The sequence below is a fragment of the Poecilia reticulata genome, chromosome 9 (assembly GCF_904066995.2).
Source record: "Poecilia reticulata chromosome 9, P_reticulata-male-v2, whole genome shotgun sequence".
In the NCBI taxonomy this organism is placed as follows: Eukaryota; Metazoa; Chordata; class Actinopteri; order Cyprinodontiformes; family Poeciliidae; genus Poecilia; species Poecilia reticulata.
This window is the reverse complement of record NC_088838.1, coordinates 19,269,364-19,294,846: the sequence shown is the minus strand read 5'-3', so window position 1 is coordinate 19,294,846 and position 25,483 is coordinate 19,269,364. Positions and strand designations below refer to the sequence as shown.

The 25,483-nt window shown below is 39.9% G+C and overlaps 2 protein-coding genes across 4 annotated transcripts in view; both read right to left on the bottom strand.

Moving 5' to 3' along the window:
* The window catches only part of pcsk5b (proprotein convertase subtilisin/kexin type 5b), a 95,869-nt gene extending 93,837 nt beyond the window's left edge, over positions 1-2,032 (bottom strand). Inside the window, 1 exon segment of the mRNA XM_081610684.1 lies at positions 1,342-2,032. Coding sequence (XP_081466810.1) covers positions 1,342-1,521 — 180 coding nt within the window. The 5' untranslated portion in view covers positions 1,522-2,032.
* A 5,552-nt stretch (positions 2,033-7,584) lies between these two features.
* LOC103470245 (ubiquitin-associated protein 2-like) lies at positions 7,585-23,840 on the bottom strand. 3 transcript variants are annotated; one of them, XM_008418536.2, is made up of 29 exons: positions 23,736-23,840; positions 22,204-22,343; positions 21,244-21,321; positions 21,005-21,115; positions 19,367-19,523; positions 19,198-19,275; positions 18,903-18,966; positions 18,483-18,565; positions 17,973-18,028; positions 17,059-17,123; positions 16,709-16,940; positions 16,351-16,600; positions 16,127-16,264; positions 15,298-15,434; positions 14,804-15,033; positions 13,297-13,537; positions 13,161-13,200; positions 12,961-13,087; positions 12,726-12,780; positions 12,420-12,630; positions 12,199-12,290; positions 11,982-12,032; positions 11,339-11,417; positions 10,730-10,924; positions 10,069-10,239; positions 9,589-9,693; positions 9,202-9,272; positions 8,551-8,742; positions 7,585-8,423 (listed from the first exon to the last, which is right to left on the bottom strand). In XM_008418536.2, the coding sequence occupies exons 2-29, from the start codon at positions 22,297-22,299 to the stop codon at positions 8,328-8,330; spliced, it is 3,501 nt and encodes a 1,166-aa protein (XP_008416758.1). In that variant the 5' UTR covers positions 22,300-22,343; positions 23,736-23,840; the 3' UTR covers positions 7,585-8,327. The 3 variants fall into 3 exon arrangements, with proteins under 3 accessions (XP_008416758.1, XP_008416759.1, XP_017162366.1); XM_008418537.2 differs by having other exon boundaries at positions 11,982-12,029; XM_017306877.2 differs by lacking the exon at positions 9,589-9,693.
* Positions 23,841-25,483: the final 1,643 nt, after the last annotated feature.

Here is a 25,483-nt window from a genome sequence, read left to right as displayed (position 1 = left end):
GGGATAAAACCTCCCGACACCGACACGGCGTCCTGCTGTTAGTTACTTTCAGTTTTCCTTTTTCTACTTCTTTAAATATGTTGTTGGAAGTTATTTTCTACCACATTGTACAAAAGCCCCTTGCTTTACCGCATCAAATCAACTGAATGCTGTAGGGACTTGAACTGCAAATACAGGTGCAGCTTACCCAATTTATTCACGCCACTAGATTTAAAATTATGCTTTCAATCACCCAAAAAGTTTGTTACTGGTGCTAAATCATGCCGGCAGCTCGCAAAAGATAAGCCAAACAGCGTGGAGAGGATCAATTTAGAAGAAAAAAAACTTTGTTTTCATTATAAAAAAAAAACAGCAATACAAACATTAGCTTTATATAATTATTTATAATCTTATCATTGCTTGCCAGCTTTATGAACGTTTCCACTTGGATTGATGAGCTCCAAGTCTTTGAGGTTGGAATACCTCATTGCCATCACCCTAATCTTCAGTTTCCTCCACAGATTATCAATGCAATTCAAATCAGAACTCTGGCTGCACTGCCCCAAACCTGTTGGTCAAATCAAAAGAGGACTTTGAACCTAAATCTGGCCGGGGTATGAATAATTTTGGGCTTAACTCAAAACTGGGTAATTCAAATCTAGTAATCGATACCAATGTTGGATCAGTAACTTTTAGAAATTACACGCCATTTGTTGTAACATTTTAAAATGCTGCACTATCATTCTCACAACTTTTGCATAATAAGACGATTTGTGAAAGCACCCAAACAGTCATTTCACAAAGGGTTGAACCTATAAACAAGGAGTGCTACACTAAAAGTTATGTTGGAACATAATGTGCTTTCTTTCTATTAAAAAGTTCTCCCGTGGTGAAAAAAGTAGCTCTTTTTTTAATCCAAATTCTCCATGGGAACATCATCCGTTATCATCTCTCTCACACACACACACCCTGGCTGTTATATAAGCTGGATCCACTCCGGACCTTTAGGTGTCCAAGATCAAGAGCCAAGCAGCGCTGGCTGCTCTCACGTTTGTGTCAGGAGGAGCAAACACAGGAGACAGCTGTGAGCGAGGCTCAAAGCGAGTTCACTGTGTCTTCTGAACTAATCTGCGGAAACCCAGAGAGGAGGCACCTGTTGTACCATCCTGCTCTCCGAGTCTTTGTCCCCGCAGCTCCCCTCTCCCGATATGAGGTCCGGAGAGCCGCAGAAAGAGTTGGGAGAGGAGGTTTTGGTTCAGGTTCCGACTTGTGCCTCGTTTCAAATCTGCGTCCCACTCGCGTGAGTTGAAGCAAACACGAATGCACAAACACAACTCTGGCCGGGCGCAGTCTGTGACTTACCTGTCCCATGTTCCTATAGCCATATTTTTCCGCTATCCGATCGGCCACCTCGGATCCGCCGGCTATCCTCACTGCCCAGTGGTTCGTGTAAAGCCGAGCTTTGCACGGCGGGGACGCAAAGCCGAGATAGAGCGCCAGGACGCAAAGGAAGCTCCTTCTCCAAGCGGCGTTGTGGACCATCTTCCCCCCACTTTTAACCAGACTCTTCTTCTCCTCCTCCTCCTCCTCAGCCGACCAGGCAAACAACCAAACTTCTCTTCTCGCCAAGCAAGACTCTCATAGGAACACAAATATCCGGGATGAGGGGGGGAAAAAAGGAGAAAAAGAAAAACACTCCGAGGGAGAAAGAGAGGGGCAGAGGGGGGGAAAGCTCCGAAGAGGGGGGAAAAAATACACCTTATCTCCAAACCTCTGCTTTCCACATGGGAGAGTTGGAAGTTCGTGTGCCCTCTCACTCTGCTCCTCTCTCTCCCTCTTTTTTTTCCACGGAGGACGAGGAGGAAGTGTGTGCGTGTCTATGCGCCGTGCGTAATCACGCGCGAGTTGGTGCGGGTGTGCGCGCGCGCGCGGAGCTTCTCAAAGCTGATTTCTCTTCTCCACCAACTACTCGGATGTTGGTCGCTCAGCGCATCATGCTTTCATGTGGCGAAATGGCTACAGCGCCTCCCCGCAAATAACTGGCTGACAATCCAGAGAGTAGAAACAACTACAGCCGCGGGGTTTCCCTCCCAACTCCGCTGGGTCTTAAAGGCACTCTGTTTGAGGACGCAGCAGACGCAGTTCAGGCAGAGGGGGGGTTAATGCGGGACGGGGGGCAACTTCAAGGACTTTATGCAGCGACACCTCCCCAGGAAAAAAAGTGGAAAAATAAATAATGAATTAAAATAAAATAAAGCTAGAAGTTGTTCTATCACCATCGTATATATATATATATATATATATATATATATATATATATATATATATATATATATATATGTGCCCAAAAAAAATGTGCCCAAAAGGGGCACATTTTGGTATTGACCAACAGTGGAAAACCATCGAACAAATTGTTTTTTTATATTTATTTGAAAAAACTAATACAGATGAGTAGAAATCTGCATTTGGGTTGATTCTCTTTTCATGTTTAACTAATAGTAAAAAAGAAAAAAGACTTACCACTTTTTCCTATTTCAATTTCTAGACAGGCACTTTGTTAAATGACTATGCTTTACTGTGACTGTAGGGGGCGCTTTTTTCGGCACGTCGAAAGAGCTTTCCCGCTTAATTTTTTCACAAAATAAACATAAAGGAGAATATTTTTAACAAAACGTGCCATTATTTTTATTTAACATTTTTATATAGCTATTGCTATTTATTTATTTGATTGCTTCTCCCTTCACATTTCACGGGTTGATCGCTGCACGCCGGTGGAGCATTTGCTAGCACTTTGTCCTCTCTCCCATGCTTGTGAAATCAGTCCAAAACAAAACTGTTAGTTCAGTTGATTAATCTAAAATGCCCTTAGTGTGTGTGTGTGAGTGTGTGCGTGCAGTGCTGAGCCTCTTTGTGTTGGCCTGTGATGTTCTGCCGGCCTGTCCAGGCTGCACCCTGCCTGATGACCCCTGCCAACCTGCAACGACAAGCCATGGATCAATGCACTGGTTGAACCTCAGTGGGAATATTCCACACTCTCAAACGATTATAACGATTCACAAAACCTTTATTTTTACTGGTAGAAACATTTGTAAAAATGCTTTCTAATGTTTTAGCTAACAAGGCAGCCTTAGATCGAGACAGGTCTGAAATATGTAGAATGAGCAGATTTGAATTAGTTTACTTTGATGGTAGATTCTTAAAAGTGTGTCATCGGTGAAATGGTTATATGACTCCAAGGTTTTAGCAATCTGTGATGGGTTTTTTTTATGTTTTCATTTTTAAAACTAACAGAAAAACAAACCTGAAGCATTTAAAGCAAAAGTCAAATTAACATTTATTATGTTATTTTTAATTTCTAATTTCTGACTGTTACTCAGATGTTTACCTTTAGGTGTTGTTCTTGTATTTCTGAAATAACCTGGAACAAAGTGAACACACTTGTAGACAAACTGGAACATCTGCACGTAACACATCATCTGCACACATGAAAATGTTGTGTTATGCACTGATTATTAGCACATCTGGGGAGTTAATAGATTTCACACATTGCACTGTAAAACCTCTATTAGCAAACATGTCGCCTCAGTGTTTTAACACATAAAATGGAAAGAACTGCATATTTAACAGCTTGTGTTGGTAGTAGTATTTCACACTATCAAATCTCACTGTTTTCTGACTTGGAACTAAGTCGGATTTGACATAATTTTCTTATCCTGAGCTCCGATTTCTGTCACAAATGGAGTACACCAGTAGAATGCAGAAAACAGCCTTGCTATTGGCAACAATACGTTTTTCTCCTTATGTCATGCTTTCAAACACCATAGCTATGTGTTTGCAAATATACACACATAAAACACGAGCATCTGTCACTACGTTTTACATATTCTTCTCCTTGAAAATAAATCTTGCACCTTTGAAGTGTCTGTTTTCCCTTTAAATTGAACCACGTTTGTAGGAACAATGCATTTTTGGGTTGAGCAGCATCCTCTCTGCTAATGCCGGAGAGAAGACAGGGTGATTGTATGGGGCAGCATCTCATTCACCGAAAAAAAAAAATGCAAAGCTTTAGCAGTTGAGACAGTCTTAATGCAGAGAGATATCAAGATGAGATTCTGGAGCAAGTGGCTCTCACCCCATCCATATCTCGAAATGACAGTGACATCCTCCAAAATGTTTACTCTGTTTAATCCAAAAGATTGGATTTCTCAGGGAAAAGCCAGAAACTTTAGGAGCGAATAAGATGAAACACCCTGATCTAAACTCCACCGGATAGTTGTGAATGAGTTTGGGTGTGCTGTCCTTGTCAGAGTTATCTTCATGGCAGAGTGACCAAAACAACCCACAGCAGTGTGGAACGAAGCTGGTGACCGGCAGCGTGAGGAGGAGTTGCCAGGCTGTTGTGGTTGTGTAAGGTTCTCCCATTAAAAAGTTAATACATTTTTTATTTGCCATCATCTTTTGTTGCTTCAGATTTTAATCTTCTAGTCCAACAAATTACACCAGAAGCAGAAGATGCAGAGAGGATTTGGAAAGTCAAACATCCAACTTGGCTGCTTAACCTAAAGATGGCTTTTTCTTACAAAGGTGGCACTGGATAAAGGGAAATAACCAGGTTTTCATACAGTACGTTTAGTTACTACATTAAATATCTGTTACTCCATTACCTAAAATCTTGACATTATTGCCAAGAAATTAATTGTTCTTTGTGGATGTTTTGTTGCCATTGATTGCATCATAAATGAACTGACCAAACAGTGTGTGATGCAGACATGACGTATTATTTTAGTACCTTTAAAACAGTCTCTCAAGAATAAAGCATAAACACCAAAATTATTTTAGTCGTTTTCAGACACTAATAGAGAAAGAGCGTACAGTTTTCTATTTGTCACGGGGAAAGCTACTAAAAAAAACCAACTAGTTAGGGACAAACAGTTTCATCAGTAAACAAGTAGGAGGCACAGATTACGGTTCAAATACTTCTGTCTCTGCTGTTGAATGCAAGCTTTGTCTGCCAGTAGACCAATATTGACACAGACATACCAATGTAAAGTTGAGTAAACTCTGGCCTCCACCCCAGTCATCCCCCACTGAAAATCAGTAGCACATATGAAACAGAAATATCGAAAGATCCCCATCTTCTATGAACACAGAGGATCAATCGGTTTGATCGTTTTTTCATGATCAGCAGTCTGCCGGGCGGACTATTTGTGTGGGCAATAAGTGGGTACATTAATTTAGGAGGAGGATTTGTCACCTACTAATTTCTTGACCCTGAGAACAACTGAGGTGTCATTACCACAGCATTGTTCCTTAAATCAGCGAAGCTCTTGATGTCATACCCCTCATCACAGCGAAGATCACAGCTGACTAAATGCTGTCATCATGGAATGTGCCGCTATTATGTGCCGCTGAGCCATTCATCCAAGTCCTTTGTTGACTGATGGCTTTTTGTTTGGCAGCAATTTTCCAGAGATGTCTCAGTGGAGAGCAAAAAACTCTGTTCTGCACAGGACACAAGTGAAAATCAGCATAATAGCTCTAATTAGAGACAGTTTCATTTTGAATGGACCCCGGCATCACATTTCACGACAAGGAGGACAAGAGCATATCACGCTAGACCTAAACAAATCCAGTAGCAGTTCTCCATTCAGCTGCATGCAAGTGTTTCTCATTTAAAGAGATTACAAAAAAAATAATAATAAAACAGTAGGGATTAATTTTAGCATCAAATCAAGTGCCCCCATCAAGACTCCTTTATCGACAAGAGTGTCAAGTTTCCATTCAGATCTTAAGTGTTGCAATATGCTGTGTGACGGCTTCATAGCTCCCCGTGTTTCCCAGGGACGAGTGAACTGTGTGAACCTCAAAACCATCTTTGTCTACATCTGAGAACGGAGCACTCGCAAGTGTCAGCAAACACTCTTTGGGGCATTCCTGTGTGCATTCCAGTGTCTCAATGAAAAAACAGGGTTTATTGTGAATAATGTGCCAAAAACAGAACCCAGCAGACAACTTGCAGCATCCAGTGAAACATTACAATGGAAGACCGGGTGGGAAACTGCACCCACGCAGTTTTATTCTCTGTGGCTAATTTGTTCGTTCAGTTTCAAGCTCAGCATCACAGGTAGACATCCATCAAGAGAAACACGTGATCAAACAAGTCAACTCCTCTGTACTGTTTTTAGCCATAGTCTGACATTTACTATACACTTTTCTCGTTTTGCAATATTTCCGTTTTGGCTTTATCATCTTGACTTTAAATGATCCCGTGTAACCTTTGTAACTATAAGCTGCCTCAGGTCCTTCCTTTATATATAACATATCATTGTGGGTGGGCTGCAAGGGGGTTTGGGGTTAGCCTTTTAACTTCACTTTGACTTTTAACCTTCTTGCTGTAGGCTCCCACAATGCATCCATAAAAGCACCTGTCACTCAGTTCAGCTCCTTTTATTCCACATCAAATGTCTTTTCTTCTTACAATTTTTCTAGTTCACCACATTCTATAGTTTATAAAGGCTAGTTACGCTGTCCACATACTGTTTAGTTCGGATGCAAGACCAAAAAAGTTGCCCCGCTTCGTTACAATTCATATAAATTGTCAGCAGTGGCAGACCTGAGTTCATGTACAAATCTGAAGTTTCTTAGGAGCTATATACTGCCATCTACTGGTATTTAGTGAGACTTGCACCACTAAGAACGCATGTTATGTGTTTGAATCGTACTGTCGCAGTCTCCAGTTGTGCTTTTCCCATGCAGTGCAAAAAGGATTTATGAATCCTGTTGCATTTAAAAGAATAAAAAAATTCACAATTTATTATACTTGAGCCTTAATTTCTTATAGTGACGACTATGGCTTAGAAAGAAAACAGAATTCAGGATGTAAGAAATTTTTTATAAGCTCAATAAAAAGTAAATTTTTCAAGAAGCGTCAGGCTTCTGAAAAATATGTTCACTTCTATGCTGCCAGTACTTGGTTGGATCTCCTTTTGCGTAACTGACTACATCAGTGCTGCTGAGATGCAACAAACATTTATCTGATGGCAGTCTTACCTTTCATATGGAGTTCTGGTCAGGCGAGTTTGCTAGTCACTCAAGCACAGAAATACTAGTCACTGAATTAGAGTTTATTACCTTTGGGAGTGTGAGCAAGTACCAAGTCCGTTAACCACATATTTAAAGCAGCTTAGTTAAAAAATAAAAAAATAGTTGGTCTATCATTCTGCACAAATTCTTTAAATTATTGTAAAGTAAATATTTAAGTGAAAAAAATCTGACTTAGCACATCCTTACTGTTCTAAAACAAAAAATGTAACCTTTTGATTCTCATTACTGAAGGTCCGGAAATGTAATGTATGCCACTTACGATCCATATCCGCTTCTGTACCTCAATTTTACAGATTTCTATTAAATCCATTCACAGGATCTCACTACACTGCACCTCATCTCCACGGAACAACGTCCTACTAAAAGAGCCAAGAAAATGTCTCATTACCAAATATTTATAACCAAGTTGAACTTTAACAAAAAAAAAAAAAAAAACGAAACATCTGAAATATAGCCAGTGTAAAAACTGGCACCCATAGAGATGAAAAAACGAGACAGAAGTTGGAGCTCCAACTGCTCAGAACTTTATTTAGAGAGAAATAAGGGTTAAAATTAAATTAAAATATAAAATTTGGTTGGACAGGTCTGGTATGTAATTTTTAAAAAGGGGAGGTATGGACACAGGGTGGGAAGGCAGCTTCCAGGGGAGGGAGCTAGACGGAGGGAAAAGATATGAAAGAAATTTAAAGAGGATGAATTAAGCAATACAGGAAGGCAAGTATAAAAAAGGGGGAAAAAAAAAAAAAGACAGATGCAGTTAGTCATTATAAACCCCACCCCCATCTGAAATGTCCTCATATGTGATCAGTGCTACTGCGCTCTCCTTTTCCTTTTTGTTTCTTCAGGAGGATCGGATCATTTATCTTCACTCTCATATTAAATGTAACAATTTTTCCTGCAGTTTTGAAAAAAGTAAACAAAAAGTCCTTCAAAAATAAAATGCGGCAACCACTTTATGTTCTACTATTACATATACAGTATATATATATTTATATATAAATACATACATAAATATCTTACATGTACAACCAATTTTGAAAAGAAGGGGGAAGAGAGAACCCAAAAGACTTATGAGGACTTGGGGAGGTGGGGAGAGCATAATGCTCATTGTAAGGGTAGTGTGCCTGTTTTGTTTTTTTTTGTTGCTATTTTTTATGTTTTCCATTTGTTTTGTTCTAACTTTACACACACGCTCTCATGCAACCACACAGCCTTTTGGGGGAGAAGTGAAAGGGACGCATTCCTCAGTTTGCCCAGTAGGGAGAGCTGCCATAGCTGGACTTGCTGCCTTGGGTTTTCTGCTGCATACTGCTGGACTGATTTCGCTGACCTGGTCCACCCTGCAATGAAACAAAGTATCGTTCAGATGAGATTTCATCTCGCATCTGCCATAGAAATTTTCCCACACGTTTGCTATAGACGTACAATTTTAGAGGTGTGTTGACAGAAGGTTTGGCCTTTGCTTACCTGTCCATCTTGTGTTAGGTGATGGTGCAGCAGCTGGGAGTGGGGTTGTTGGTGTGGAGGCAGGATGTGCAGGAAGGGGCCAGGAGCATAGCCAGGCGCTCCACCAGGGTTCATGGGGCTGGCACCTCCCAGAGCAGAAGGCAGACTGAAGGGAGGTGGCGTCCCGGTGTGGAAGCCTTGCTTATCAAACGACTGAGAGACAAAAGAGTTTCAATTACTTCATGAGAACCCGCAAGTCTGGTGTCACTCATTTATCAACAATCATGCCTGTCTGCAGTCAGACTATACAAATGCCCAACTGGAAGAGGCTTTAAGTTTGCTCTGGACTCATTTATTGATCCGTTAACAGATTAACAGATGTACACACTTGTTTTTATTTATTCTATATTTAAGGTATTCTAAAATTACTTCTTTCACCCATAGAATGTTGTTAAATATATACATAATATCACTTATGGTTATATTTGGTTTTCCCTAATATTTAACTCCTTGGATGGAGAAGCTTGTAAACAAATAAATGATTAAACTCCTTTAAGATAAAACAGAGGCGCCTCCCCATCATAGTGCTGAAACCCATATATACTCCAAACTTCTAGCAAACACATCACCAAAAGATATTAAACATTAATCACACAAACATGAGAAACATGCCTGTGTTTTGCTGTATATGGAACCTCCCATATCAGGAACTCCAGCCGTTCCTGATCCAGACAATCCTGGTGCTGAGAAATGAGAGAAAAAGAAATGAAGAAATATTTTAATAAAAGATACTTGAACCGGCAGTGAAAAACAAGAATTGGCAAACGCTTTAAACCAATCTCTTTGCTGTTTAGCAGTAAATCTTGAATTTCTGTTTCCATGTTAGTATTCCAGATGCCAGCCCGCAGGAAGAAGCAGATTAGGTGAGGAGGTGCAGCGGCACATTGTCTCACTTTTTCACCACTCTGCAATGAGCTGCTGTAGCCCATGTGGATAGATTTCCATGTTTCCACTGGAGTAAATGAACAATGTTTCAGGATGCACATGTGTTGTTTGTACCTTTCCCTGGGCCGCTGCCTGCTGATTTGGCCTGTGACTGGGCAGAGCCTCCATACCCTGTCTTATTGTAATCCCCACCGTGGGCTTGAGACAGGTCATCAAAAGCTGAAGGACGAGGAACAGCACAGGACAGAAAGAGGGGGGTGGGGAATCAGAAGGGAGATGAGCAATGAAATTTATGAAGAGGGAAATGGATAGGTGGAGAAGAAGGGATTGGAGCAGGTCAGAGAGATACGGCAACCTGACAGTGATGGAAAGTGTGACTATATGTTCAACTTCAGGAGTGGCTTTCAGCTAAGCAAGCAGGCAAATAAACAAGCCACACACATGCAGCAAGATGTCCTCGTTCCTCTAGACATGGGAGCAGCTTTTAGCCACATAACTAGAGTCTGACGTCACCAATCTTGGGAGTATTTGCTTTGTACAAACTATGTGCAACACAGTTTCATTAAAAGATGAGCGAGCGTAGTAATGTCCCACCTGCACCGTAGGCGTGCTGCCCGTAACTTGGCTGATGCTGTTGGTGGTACTGACTGGAGGGGTTGGCCAGGCCCATCGCAGGCTGCTTGGCAGACGCTGGAGGCACAAACACTGTGGGGCCGTACTGGAAGGCTGAAGGAACGCCAGGCATGCCAGCGTAGTATGGCAGACCTGAGAGAGAGCAGAGGGGGGAAAATCAAAGCTTGGCACAATCTCAACTGAACTAATACGGTAAAACTGTCTCCAATCTTTTTTCTGAATTTTACCAGGAAAAAGGTTATTTGTGCCTTGTGTAAATGTTAGAGTAACAATTAGTTAACTAGAATAGGTACCTTTCACACCCTGAAGGACTTAAATCAAACGCTAATAAAGTAAACTATGAAAATGATTTTATTGTGTAGTGCCAACTTAGGTAGTCAATGTTCATTCAGGAAACCTTAAGAAGCAAGGAAGAAAAATACATATTTAAAATCAAGTTGTTTCATCAATTTCATTTAACCAATCAGAAAATGAAAAGTTCATGCAGAACTCAGTGCCTCAGTGTTACGTTTGCAAAGCCTTAAAGGTAAAAGGGAGAGGACCTGTAGATAGCTGCTTTACATATAATAGACATCTTGCCAATGATTAACATAATCCATCTGCAGGTTCTGGTTTTCTTTACCAGTGTATCCGTAGCCAGGTGGCAGAGGCGGGTTGAGAAAGGCCTGGTTCTGTGCCTGCTGACCCTGGTTCTGACCCTGTCCTTGAGTCCCTGTCTGCTGGGTCTGCTGGGTCTGAGGCTGGACCCCAGCAGTAGCCAGGCTAGTTGGGGGAGCTGGGGAAGAAGAGTCATTCCTGCCAAACTTTGTTGCCTCACCTGCAAACATAAACACACAGAAAATCATTAATTGCATCACTGGAATATTTGTGAGGAAGTATTCCGATTGGCTGACTAAGGCTTTAGCTTTATGCTACACTGCCCACTGTGCTTTTGTCATGTTTAAAAACCAACACTCTTGTGTATTTGTGCAGGTTTTTCTGAATGAAAGCTTTAAAAAAAAAAAAACCTTACTGTGTATACAATATTTCTTAAAGCAATGTGGCAGAGATATTCGTCTTTATAAAGGCTCTCTACGCATGTAAAAAGCCTTAGTGGCCATCATGCTCTCAAATTATGTCGACTTATGGTTCAAACATACAGATCAGGGGGAATATTCATACATGTACATTTGGGGGAAAGTGGTGTTAGTTATTCTGCATTAATAATCAAAGTAAACCATTTTTTAGTTACCAGAATATGGATTATTAGCCAGGCTCTCTCTTCCAGGGATTGGAGCTGTAGCGCCAGGGAATGTTACACCGTAGTAGTCCTGATAAAAAAAAAAATATACATATATAATAAATCAAGGGGTTAAAGATGATGTGAAAAAAGGAACCTATTCAATGAATAATTATACAATCACATGCTAAACTTAAGAGTTGTTTAACCCAAGGGAAACTGCACTGATGTGTATGGTTGTGCGAAAGAGAAAAAGAAATAAATTGAACAAGACCTTGAGCATTAATAGAAACGGTGAAGTCAGTAGTGTTTAAAAACATTAACCTAATTTTTTTTTCAAATGACGCATCTTTTGTGTTACCAAGTTAAGAAAGAAAAGGGGGGAAAAAATCATCTAGCTATGTAGTTTGCGAAGCTAAGGAGGTAAAGCAAGCCGAGTTGGCAAAGAACTAACATGGAGATCAAAATCAGAAAGTGACCAAGAAAAACCAAAAGTTTAACAGTCATAAAAACAGCAAAATCTGAAGAAAAAGCTGTTTAAAAGCTGAGATAAGTGGTTTAATTTTTAAACTGTGATGCAAGACCATCGGGGATCTGACGTTATGGATGTGAATCCATTTCGCTTATATTGGAGCAGCATGAGAAAAAGACTCACCAAAGGCAGTCGAGACTGCAGCATTTGCAAGTCTTCATATCCATAGATCTGCTGTTCGAAAAGAAAGAATAAATTATCACCTTGTGTCATGGTGAAATATTTAGAAAATCCTCAGGAATGACGCAGAAATTCATTCAAGTCTCCGCTTGTAAAAAAAATGACATTTAAGAGAATGAAGACAAAATTAATGAAATATAAATTGGGAAAAGAAAGTTACCGGGTAAGCAGGCAGCAAGCCACCAGGACCCATAATGTACTGGTTAGCCAGTAGCGGCGGCACACCTTGGGCCAAATTAGGAGGAGCCTTACCTGTAGGGGAGGAAGAGCAGAAACCCACATGACCTTCTCTTTCATAAACAAATGAAGTGACATAAATCAGGCAGCTAATTGGAAAACCTGAAGCAAGTTGACTCATGTGTCTAGATAAAAATAACTTACCAGAAGTGGTGGTGAGTTGTGGTGCTGTGCGGCTGCCTGCAGCTGAGATTGTGGCGTTTGTGCCATTCTGACTCAGTCCTGGTCCTGCTGATTGATGAAGACCATTGGAGGATGAAGTGCTGACAATCGTGGATGCATTAGGAGGGACAGCTTGGCTGGAGGATGATGAAAAGGCATGAAGGTTGCTGCTGCCGCTTTCCTCATTGGTCATCTGGTCGAGAAAGAAATAACCAGATCAAGTGTGAGAAATTCAGGACTAAAAGGAATTGGAAGCATAATCTCTGCATTAGATGCTTATAAACTTACAGTGATGGAACTTGTGACAAGGGCTGATCCAGATGAGTGAGCACTGCTCATGTGACTGCAAAGAGAATACATCCATTAACTTGATGCAAATGAAAGTTTGAGCTTTAAAGGAAAATGAGTCTTAGAAGCTAGGAGATTCAGAGATTTGTTTTCTCCACATTACAGGATTAGGATATGTGCTTGAAACCATCATTATCTCCATGTTAAATGTCAGTATGAGTGAGCCAGCCATTACCTGCTGAGTGATGAGATGGGGGCTGAGTGTGATGGGGTAACTACAGGAGAAGGAATATGGTGTCCAGATCCACCCTCACTGGTCATAACAGGAGATTCTGTTTTCACAGTTCTAGACGACGTAGAGCCTGGTTTAAAGAAGACGAGAAATTTATTTTGTGTGTTGAAGACAAAAAATATTTTAATAGTGGGTGTACTTACTTTCCTGTGTGCTCTGTGTCTTCATAGCACTGTAGCCATTCTGTAACAGAAAGAGCGCATTTTGTCTTAAAATTTATCAGGCCACGGCCACATTAAGCCTTCAGGAACAAAACGGGACCAAGTTGTTTGTACTTGCCGTCAGAGGAGCAACAACACCAGATGAGACATCTTTGCTCTGCGAGAAGCCAAGATGAGGAGGCAGCGTTCTCGAGCTGCTGTTGTCTACTTGACTGGTTGGAGTAGGAACTGAAGAGGATGGTGGCGCTGCTGCACTGGGGAGACCGAGTGACGGGGAGGGAGTAGCACCAGGTAGGCCCAGAGATGGGGAAGGAAAGCTGGCATCTGATACAGCTGAGGGTAAGCTGCTCATGTGGTCACTGTTCAAAGGGAGGGAGGGGGGGGGGAACGGGGAAATATTTGAAAAAAATATTGAAAAGTGCTGTTTATACAGCAATAGTTTAATTATGCAGGTATTGAAAAGAATTGTGGAAATGTTTTACAAGGGCATTATGGTGTTTGGCTTAAAACTATGTCAACATGTAACCAAATTGGTTTATTGTCAATACAGCAAGTTTAGTTAAACACAGATGTGGTATATTAGGTTTCTGGAAAGAAAAAAAAGTTTTTAAACGGATCCATCTTCTGCCATATTGTCCATAAAGATTAAAGTCCTTCCTGTGCGTCTCTAGTGTCTCTGGGAAGTGTCAAAGGGTGTGGAGTTTTTCATAGGCTGCATAATGCATTAACTAGAGCTGTGATGCTCCTCAACTGCCAGTTGCTGCATTCTGCTAGAGTACATGGTTCTTACAGGTTTTTCCATTTCCTCCATTATGAAATAGTAAATTCCAAACTTTACTATAAATACTTCTGAAGTGCTTGAACTTTCAAAAAGGGGGAAGGAAGTAAATAAATGAAGAAACAAGAGGAGGCAGGTTAAGAACGAAAACAAAAGATAAGAACATGAAATTGACACCAAGAGGCAAAGAAGAGAAAGTGCAAGTTTGGTCAAGCATTTGCAGATCACAACTGAATGAATTAACTACTGCAGGGGATGAAGGAAAACATGGTTAGATATTTTACTCAACTAAAATGAAATTTAAACTAAAGGAGATAGTGTGAAGGCAAAACAACCCCCAGACAAAGACTAGAAATAGTACAAAAATGTACATAGAATGGAGAAAGAAAAACAAAATTCCTTGCATTTTAAAAAAAGTTAGACTTCTTTTCAAAAACTGTTAGATATGCACTAGTTTAAAACTATGGACACTATGCTCATTATGTTGTAGCTTATATAGGAAATTGAATGTCAGTGTGTAACCTGGGAAGACCTATTTTGACAGGAGAATGAAAAAAAAAATCTTGCCATCATCTGAAGCAAATGTCAACAGACTTACCATGAAATAGATTCATGACACCCATGTGGAATCTTTAATACAAAAGATGGAATTATACAGAACTCACTGGACTGCCATAATTGAGTTAAATTTAATTTCTTTTAGAATTTTATGTATGTGTCCTGCTTTATACAACATTTTATTTTCTTGAGAGGAAAAAAAAGAAGATAAAAGTATAATAAAATACCAATTTATCATTGGGCCTCCATCCTTTTGTATGAACACTGTTTCCTTTTAATAGCCACATACCTCACAGATCCTGACTTGGGGAACATGCTGTTCTGTGCCTGCTGTGTGGGAACAGCTGCAGGAGCAGGCATGGTGGTCTGAACCAGGGTGGATGAATGTTCTCGGGCCAACTCGGTCTGAAAGTCTGCTGTTACACTTCCAGCTTCAGAGCTGAAGTCAAGAGCTCCAAACTGAACATTCAGACCAGAGATGTCGGCTGAGCCTGGCATTTCCACCGCTGACGATGGAATCTGAGACAGAAAGAATGCGTGTTGTAGAAAAAGAAAGCAATCACTGATATAAATCACTGTGTACTTATTTACAAAAGGGGTCAAAAAAATAACCACCCCAAAACTGAAATGCAATCTGAAGTAGCACTTCAACTTGATATAAAGTGGTTTCAAAGTTTAAAACTCTTTATAAAATATAAGTTGATGTCTTACGAGTAACATTCCCATCATCTATGCAGGGATTGTATTGTACATTTTATGTTCTTAGGAGCTCTGATATTTTACCTTCGATGGAAGAGGAGCTCTGCGTCGCTGGGTCTTTAACTGTCGCTGAGGAGGATCAGAGATCGAAAGATCCAGGCCTGACTGCTTACTTCCTGGAGAAGATCCATCTCTTACAGGGAGGCCAGAAGACTCCTGACCTGAAATTCAAAACAATGTTTTTGCATACAATAACAAACCTACAGGATCAGGATCAGGATCATGCAAGTTTCAAAAGACGACATTGTGAAACACAACACTGCCATAATCTCCTTATAAAGAGACTGAGACTGTTTGCAATACTGTATACATTAGTATCTGGAAAAATATACAAAAAATTGTAAACATTCCATAGATCAGTTGGCCATTTATTCATTGCATCATTCCTGCTGTTTATAATCCTTTTAATTAAAAGCTACACTCGCGTGTTTCTACACACCACTAATCAGCAAGATGAAAGAATAATAAACTAACAGTTTAGAAATAATTCCTGTCACAAAAATGTCATAGTGGGGTAAGTAAAGGAGCTTCATTAAGCTCCTTTGCTTGGAGCAGTCAACGTCCTTCAGCACTGACTGAAGGACGACTGTTTTAAAACTGAAGTTTGCTGCCACTCATCATCTTTGTTAAGTAGCTAACATTTTTAAAAAATACCCCACCAGTTTATGGTTATTCTTTATTAATAATCTAATCTTGTCAAATAAAATGTAAGGAAATAACTACAAAAAAGCATTTATAGTGAATATTGTTACAGTTCTGTTTTAAACAGAAGACACCATGTAACATTTTACATATTAGACTCATTATCATGAAGATTAAATGTATTTAATAGTGTGTTGAGCTGTGGCTGTACCTGGTGGTGTGGGGGCCTGTGGAGCGTGTGGCTGAGACAAGCCCAGAGGCTCTGTGGTGGGCAGTATGGAGGACTGCTGCTGCCTTTGAGCAAGCTGGCTGAGCACTGCAGATGGTTCTGGCTGATGCTTCATTTCCACTTCAGAGAACACAAACAAATGCCATTGTAGCTGCAAATATATGGTTAATTTAGAGCACCCAAGTCCTAATTTAAGATCAACTTACAGTTTTGGGTTCCAATAGGGCCATTTTCAACCCTCTGTGCCTTGGTATCTGCAGTAGGTGAAGCTGCAGGAGCTGGACTCTGCATCGGAGGTTGTCCTGGGTCTCTGGAGACGCCGCCGCTTGTTGCCAACATCTGACTGGTTCTCTGAGGCAATCGAGGCCCGTTGAGTGGCTCAGACATGCAAATGTCTGGACCTGGTGCCTGCTTAGGTGCATTCAGGGACCCAAAACCAGAACCTATGACTGAAGACTGGGAGCATAACAGACCAGGCAAAATTACTTCAACAATACCACAGACTAGTAATATTTATAAAATACGGGTTCTCCAACAGGTGCGAGTGTGTGTGGGAAGAAATACCAGTGCAGCATGTGCATAGGTGGTGCTAGCAGAGGCAGCATGAGCGTAGCTGTTGGCGGTGGCATGTGCGTAGCTGTGTGTTGCAGTCCGTCCATTGTGGTGGGAGTTGGTGAAAACCAGGCTTTGGCCCAAATCCTCTGCTGAAGGACCATCAACGATTGCTCCCAAGTCAGAGTCCACAGAACCTCCCACAGTCACTCCAGTCTTAGGCAGTATGCTAGCCAGGTCCACACTGAGCAGATACAGGACAAGAACAGAAGTAGAGAAGAGATTTGTTTTCAGAAGATGAGTATTAAGAAGATTGGGATTTTTAAAGCCCGTTTTATAAAGACGTTTAAGGTTGGACTTACTTGTGTCCAGGTGTGATGTGGTTAGCTGGAGCAGAAGAGGCAGTGAACACTTTGGTCTCAGACAACTGTGATAGAGTATAAATACAGTCATAAGATTATCTCTGCGTATGGCTGACACTGTAGGTCAAATGCAACTTCTTTCCAACCTTGTATCAAGTGCTACCTTCATTTCCATGAATAAGCAGTTACCATTATTTACCAAGATGCTTGCATGTCATTTAGCCCCTGAGCTGTTTTGCGTCTTGGCAATGTGGTTGTTTCATACCAGGTTTTTGCATTACAAATGGTGCTGTCTAAACCAGGGCCCGTAACCCCCAGAGAGAGTTTGTACCAGCTTGTACCAGCTTTGATGGCCAAAGATTAGAAATGATTCTCAACATTCTACTCAGTTTACTGCAAGAAAACTGAGTTATATGTGTGATCCTTGTGTATCCCACTAATATTCAGCAACTGGACCAAAACAATCCTCATATTTAGAATTTAATGAAACTATGTCAGGTTAGACCACTTTCTCCAATACTAATGAAAATACTCCACTGCCAAACAATAAATACAGTCATACAACATGGTTTAAGTACATAAAAAAAAAGTTAACAGGTATAAAATTGAAGCCAGTAGGGTGTAAACATGCTCTTGCTTCTTAAAAACAGATTTTGAGTATCAATGATTACAATATTGACTCAAAATATACCCCTATAAAGTGCATTTATATTTCAGTCAAAGCAGATAATTCAAGGTTTTGTGGACTTAGATTTCTGTTCATCCCCCATATGTTGCGCAGTGACAGTAACTGAGAAATGATGCTGTTGTAAATATGACAACACATGATGGACATGGCAACAAGTGCATAAAATTGCAATAGTACTGTATATAGTATTGATAATTCATCTCATATTTAAACTGTTATGTCTTACATCCTCGCTCCATTCTTCTGAATTCCAGTCTTCCAGATTGTTGCCGCGCCATGTTCCTGACAGAGAGAGAGCAAAAGCTGTCAAGTTATTGTTTTTAACTTTCCTTCAACTCTTCAAATAGTTTTAATTTCACCCTGAGCTATATCTCCAACTCCAGTCCACAAGAGGCAAAGTCTTGATGTTTTTAGAGGTATCCTTGTTCCACCTGAATCAAATGTCTGAATCACACTCTTAGCATTTCATCAAATCCTGCAGAGTCCTGGTAGTGATCCATTCATCAAGTGTCTGTAAACAAGAAGGCCTCTAAACTCTGAAGACAGTGGCTCTGAAGGATTACAATGCTACACCGCAGTAGTAAATTTATGTCTTGTAGTATGAATCTCAAAAGCAGCGAGACTGTGCTACTAATGAATGGACTGGTATCACCAAACAAAGGATACAGCTATTGTAAAAACATGAGCAAAATCTGACTTCATAATGTGGAAGCTTAGTTTCTATCATCTTATTTACCAGTTCCCTCAGTAGTTTCATTGCCCTCCAATCTGTCCTGGTTGGCTCTGGAGTTTGAGGTGTAGTCAGCAGGATTAAAAGTGCTGGAAGAAGTAAAAAGTAAATTACTCAGAAACTAATATTAAAATACAAGATCTTGTTCCTGCAAATAGGGTGTGCATTTTTTGTTTGTTTGGATTTTTCCTCTTTCTTGAACAGTAAATTGACAGGAGATAGGGAGCAGAGATAAGGGCATGAAGCAAATGCCCCAAAATTACACCACATCAAGAACCACAGCCTCTGCAAATGGTGCCCACGCTTTAAGAATTGAGCCACCCAGTGCCCTAGGTGTACATGTTTTAACAGAGCTTAAGATTTAACTCAATGTTTTATCATTTGATACTGATAACAATTGAACAGGATTTAAGTAAATATTATTACCCCATTCCTTGTGAAGAGAACCTGTTTCCAACAGTTCCTCTTCCTCTCCCACGGCCCCCGACTCCTGAAGGGAAAATAGATAGGAGCTAATTGGAACCCTTCAACCTTAATTTCTGATTAAAGTCTTTATGAACAAATATAATAAGAACAAAAAACAAATAAAAAGAAATCACCCAACAATTTTTGACCACTAAGAACACAATAAATCAGGGTCGTCTGTCCAGTAAGTTTGGTAAAAGTAAACAAACTCTGGATTTGTCTGCATTTAGTAAGAGGGTTTTATTCTAGTGTGCACCTCTGCCTCGCCCCCTGCGCCCACGGTCAGACCCTCTCTCTCCAGGAGTCACCTCAAACCCGTTCTCCTCTGAACGACCTATGATTCAACCAGAACAAAAATAAATACATTTGAAAACTGCGCGCACACACACACAGTCTACATTATTCAGCATTACACCATTTCATACCTTCACGACCCCGGCTGATGCCTCTGCCCCTCCTGTTGGACGCTCCACGTCCACGGCTGGCCTCTCGTTCTCCTTTCTTCTCCCGGCTTTCTTTTAAATCCGAGGTTCCTCCCTCTTTCCCGATACTACGCTTCTTTCCTACAGTCTCCCAGGAGTTCTGAACAGCAAACAAAATCAATGTTGGTGCTACAAAGAACACTGTAGAGGTGCGTGGTATGACCAAAATTTTATGTCATGGCATTTTCAACAATTGTCACTCCATTTTTCTTTTAAAGCAAATGTGTGTTAATCACATTTTTGACATCCTTAAAAAAATGCCAGTATTTCTAGAAGTGAGTTTTCAGGACAGTCTCACTAATGAATCACATGGCATGACTGTTGTAGTGTAAATATATAATATTTCCAATTTGGTATTAAACAGCAGCTATCCAGTCTTTTGGCCGTAACTCAAACATTTTCCCACAGCACTTAATGAGACCATATCTTCAGTGACGTAAAAAGTGATTATTTTTTATTATTATTATTATTTCAACCCACCGCATGCTTGTTTTGCTGTAGGGAGTGCTTCTTTATTTCAACACAGATGGCATATTATTGTTATTTCAATGACACGTGAGCTTTTACAGCCAAAGTACTTCCATACAACAGAAACCGCGCCTCTTTTAGGCATTTTTTCTAGGTAATCACCTCAAGGGTCTTTTGCTGCAATTTTTGTCCAAGTCCACACTCAACTCCGCCAGTGACACTAGCTTCTCTTTCGCTGCTCTGCATATGACTTCAGTGTGTAACAAAGAAAAAGGCCCTCCTCGAAACAGGTTACCAGTGAATATGTTCTGAGACTTAAAAAATAAATAAGTACCGTATTTTCCGCACTATAAGGAGCACCTTAAAACCTTTAATTTCCTCAAAAGGCGACAGTGCGCCTTATAACCCGGTGCGCCTTATATATGGACCAATATTGAGCCACAACGGATCTAGCAACTACGGTAAGCAGCCGCCGACTTCATTTCCCCCCATAAAAGAAGAAGTGCGCTGTGCATGCTGGGATAGTTGTCAGAACGCTGGTTTGTTAATAAAGTTTGATAATACATTTAAAGCCAGGGGGGGGAGGGGCGAAGGAAGAGACAGAGACTGCCGGGGCAGCGTGTTGGTTAATCTGTGTTACCCAGAAAGCAGTTGGGCACAATATCGCAACACCAACACCGTGAGTGAAACAATGACTGGGGCAGACTACTATATATATATATAAAGTACTCTGGGACCACTTCTTTACAAATGTGGATGTGTAATAATAGAGTATGAAACAAATTGGCAACCCAAACTGAAGCGTCTATTCGATGTGCCTTATAATGCGGTGCGCCTTATATATGAAAACAGTTTTAAAATAGGCCATTCATTGAAGGTGCGCCTTATAATCCGGTGCGCCTTATAGTGGGGAAAATATGGTAAATAAATAAATAAAAGGGTGTATGGAAAATTTTAAAACACAACAAAAATAAAAACTGTCTTATGTGATTAGAACAAACAAAAAAAGCAGCATAGTTCCTCCCCTTCCCTCAATAGTAGTAAAAAAAAAAAGCTAGTCAGAATGTGATTACTTTTATCTCTGTACATCCATGTTTGTGTGTGTGCTCTTACTGTGTCGGAGGGACTCTCAAGCAGAAAATTGATGGCTCTGTTTACATCTTCATTGCAGTCATGGAGGGCTACTACGCATTCATCTTGGGTCTTCCCAGTTACCTCAATCAACTGAAAGTAAAGGAATCAGAATTAAGCTGTTATGTTTTATTATGAACCACAACAAAGTTATTTGTATTAAGAAGCTGTATGAATCTAGACTACATTACGTTTTATTTTCCACCTGTGCATGAACATACCTGTTTGACCTTGTCTTCAAAGTCAGTATCATTATTGTCGTAGATCACCTGCGCTAAACGCATCTGCTCTGCTGTGGCCTGTAAAAGAGAAGCAAACAGAGCTAAGCGAGGACAACAACAAAATGTGGCTTCTTGTCTTAATCAGTTAAAATTATCTTATGTGGTGGTTCACTGATTAGTTTAGTGGTTATTTCTTGATCTCTGCTTCTAAAAGCTTTGACCTGCCAATACATATTTTATGCAGTTTCAATTTCTCTTTAAGAAGGACAAATGGAATAAGAGAAATCACAAAGAAATATTTTAAGCCTTTCTGCAACAAACATGTTTTAAGTTTATATCAGAGCCAGAAGTGAACAAGGTTTTACCATCATAAAACAAAGACCAAATACTTACAAAGTTCACATTTTAAGCTATCCTTACCTTCCAGTATTGGCAATTTGAGCCGATACATTAGTACTTATAAGCAACAATCAGTGATTTTCATGAAAAATGTAGACCCTGGCCTTAGTTCAGATCAACAAAAAGATGGAAATATTTCCTAATTCCGCATGTTACATACAGGCAGAATTCACAAGCTTAAAAGATTTTTTTTTTAAAGTGACTGTTGTATTTCAGCCATCTTATTTGTTTAAAAAGTTTTTGTTTTGCTGCCTGAATGAAACTCTGATGTAAAATGAAGTTTTATTTTAAATACTTTCTTGAATCTCAATGTGTCCCCTGATAGCCTTTCTAAAATATTTTTCCAGTAACAGCATCCACAAAAGTGTTGTTGTCAGCAGACCTGATGGCAATGAGACAGTTCAGATATTAGAGTTTTTGGCTGACTGGTCACTACTCGGGCCCATAAGCTAAAGCCTGGATGATTCTGGTCATCAACCATTTTGTTTGGTGAATTTTTATGTAGTTTTAGAAGTAAATACAATTATAATTTCAAGAAAAGAGAAGCAGTCAATATCTCACCTGTATCTGTTTCTGTGGCTGTGTTGTTTGGGTGGTTGTGGGCAGCGTCTTGTCCCGAGTCCCTCGGGCTGGATTGCTGACCACTGAAGTCATCATATACAGTATATACAAAAAAAGTGTATGTACAAAATAGAAAAAATCTAGGGGAAAGGAAAGAAAGTACAAATATGGTAATTGAAAAGAGAGTTTATGAAAAGGTAGAAATGAACAGCTGTGTCTTTAAAAAAATGGCTCTGGGTAAATGCGCAATACTAGAGCTGTACACTTGATATAGGCAGACTGACACACGGTTATATACCATGTAAGACTATAACCCCCGTATCTGTCGCCCCCCACATCCACTGTTAAATTTAGCCAGCCAAGAGGGGACTGTCCGGTGTCATCTTACAGCTCTCCCTCCTTTCCCCACTCAAAAATACCGTCAGTATTCACCAGCGTTTCTTGTCGGAGGGCATAGATATCGTTCCCTTTGATGAGCTACAAACCTTTACCGCAAAAGAAACGAAAATAGATTTTAAAAAGCAAAGCAGAGAACTGCTTTGTAGGCCAAAATCAGTAGAAATTGAAAGCACAAAAACAAGGATTACGTCACACCTTTTAATAGACCATAAGATCCCGAAAATGTTAGGAAATTGCGGGTTTCAAATGACGTTACAAAAATAAACAAAAAAATAACAGTGGGATGGCTAGTCACTGATGAAAGTTGGAAGGCAAAAATCACGTAAACGTTATATGGTGGGTGTATTGTCCGCTTTAAAGCGATTCCAAGAGCTGTTTTTTTTTTTTTTATCTTTCGACCATAGAAATATCTGAAGTTATCCGACGTTGAAAAGCGCTCAAATAAAAAAATACAACAGAAAGTCAAAATACAGGCCAACGTTCAGTGGAGTTCATGATAGCTGTAGCCTAGCGAGCCACTTGCCTTTGTTCTATCAACAGTCCCTACGCCATTCCCGAGTCTCCGCTTGGAGAAAACCAGCGCAGTAATTTTACGGTTGGTTCGCGTGTCATAAAACAACGACGCTTTTGTTTTACAGTCACCAAGGCAGACAGGGGGGAAAACAAACAGACGCGTCAAGAGCGACGACATACCCCTTTGTGTAAACCCGAGCGAAAAGCTAACATTAGCAGCAAGCTAACACTTGTAACGAAAGCAACACAGTGACGTGTCTCCTTCAAATTATTGTACTTACGGGACCCAAATATCGTTTAATTTACTTCAGGGACCGCGGATGGCAATGGCTCAGTCGAAATTTAAGTTGCCCACGAAGCTATAAGAGTAATGAGCGGCTAAATGCTATCAGCTCCGGCATGTGAAAGGCCTTTTCCCCCAAATTCAATACAATGGTTCACAGTTTGGATAGAGCCTCGCGTGTTAGCAAACCACGGAACAACCAGTTCAAGTCGAGTTTACACACGTAGAACGTCAAACACTGACTATAAAACAAAACCAAATTACACAATAAAAATCATTTTTAATTTTTAAACTGATTTTAAAAATAATTCGCTAAACAAATCTGACTTTCTTTTACCTGCTAACACGCTTTCGCTCAGCCAGCAGGCAGCAGCAGATGTGTCACGTGATCCACCGCGCCGTTGTTTAACGTAAGGAATCGGAGCTCCACAAACAAATGTTACAACCAATCAAAAGCATCTACCAGGTCACGTGGTACAAAGTTGCAGGACAACTCGCGCGTAAGACGTTTGATGATGTTATTTAGGCTTTGCATTATATTTTATTCAAAGTCAGTAAATGTACGAGTTCTGTGAAAAAATTAGACCCCGTATGAAGCCCCTTCGGTTTTTTTCAGTCTAATATTAATGTATCGTTATTTAATACAAATTACAGTACCGCATTAAGAGAATCAAGCCGTGGTGTCACACTCCAGTCCTCAGGGACCACTGTCCTGCAGGTTTTAGATGTGCCACAGGTACAAAAACACTGGAATGAAATGACTTAATTACCTCCTTCTTGTGTAGATAAGTTCTCCAGAGCCTTGCTGATGGCCTAATTATTCTATTCATGTGTGGTGCAGCAGAGTCACATCTGAAAGTTGCAGGGCAGTGGCCCTCCAGGACTGGAGTTTGACACCTATGATCTAAGCTATTAAAACTTAAGAGAAAAAATTCTGTACATCATAATTTAAAAAATAATCACTTATTCGAGTGAGGGATCAATAAACGCATGTCCACATCCGTTAAAATGCATAAGATTACACAGGTGTATGACACTAGACGCACATGGTTAGAACTTGTTCACTCAGACGTGCCCTGTTTAAAAATCAGATATTTAGTTTCATCTTCTCCTGACTGCCATTTTCTTTCTTTGTAAAGAAAATTAGCTGCAACATTTCTTCTTGAAACATGATTAGAAAACAAAATTTATATTTTTCAAAAATACAATTCCATTTACCATAGACAAAGTGAACTCCTATATATGTCCAGGTTGTTAAACTCGACAAGATCAGACTTTCAAGTTGACCTCAAATATGAATACAGTATCTAAACTAAACTACTTTGTATCTAAACTGAAGGCCAAAAAAGATTAGTAAAAAATTACAATAAGTTTGATATAAATGAAAAAAAACAACATATATATATATATATATATATATATATATATATATATATATATATATATATATATATATATATATATATATAAAGCACTTTTTATTAAAATATAAACCACTGACACCATATTTAAACAAACACAAACAACTTTAATTAAATCTTCATCCCATCTTGCAAAAGATATTCTACCAAAAACTTCTGAACCTCTTTGTCAGCAGCTTGGCTTGAAGCTTGAAAGACATTAGTAAAAAATAAATAATAAATAAATATTGGAAAATACCATTATCCATATTAGCTTGATACATGGTTTCATTCTGCTTGATGAATGTGAACACCACCTTGGTGGTCTACTCTGGACAAAGAAGATGTTTGAGTTATGTCCATTTTAATTAAAATTATATTAAGATGTAGCAAGACATACTCAGGAACATCTGAGATGACATGACCACAGATAATAGTAAATAACTTCATTATAAAAAGCAGCCAAAGTTTTGTGGAACACATTTTAAAACACATTTGCCAAAATAATTCACTGCCTTCAGACACATCTAAACCTGAGCAAGTTCCTTAATCCGCAGGGTTTAATGTAATGTCGGCCCACTCTTTGCCACTATAATAGCTTCAGCTGTCCTGGGAAGGCTGTCCACTTGGCTTAGGAGTGTGTTTATAGAAATGTTGACAATTTTCAGTCAGACACCGACGTCTT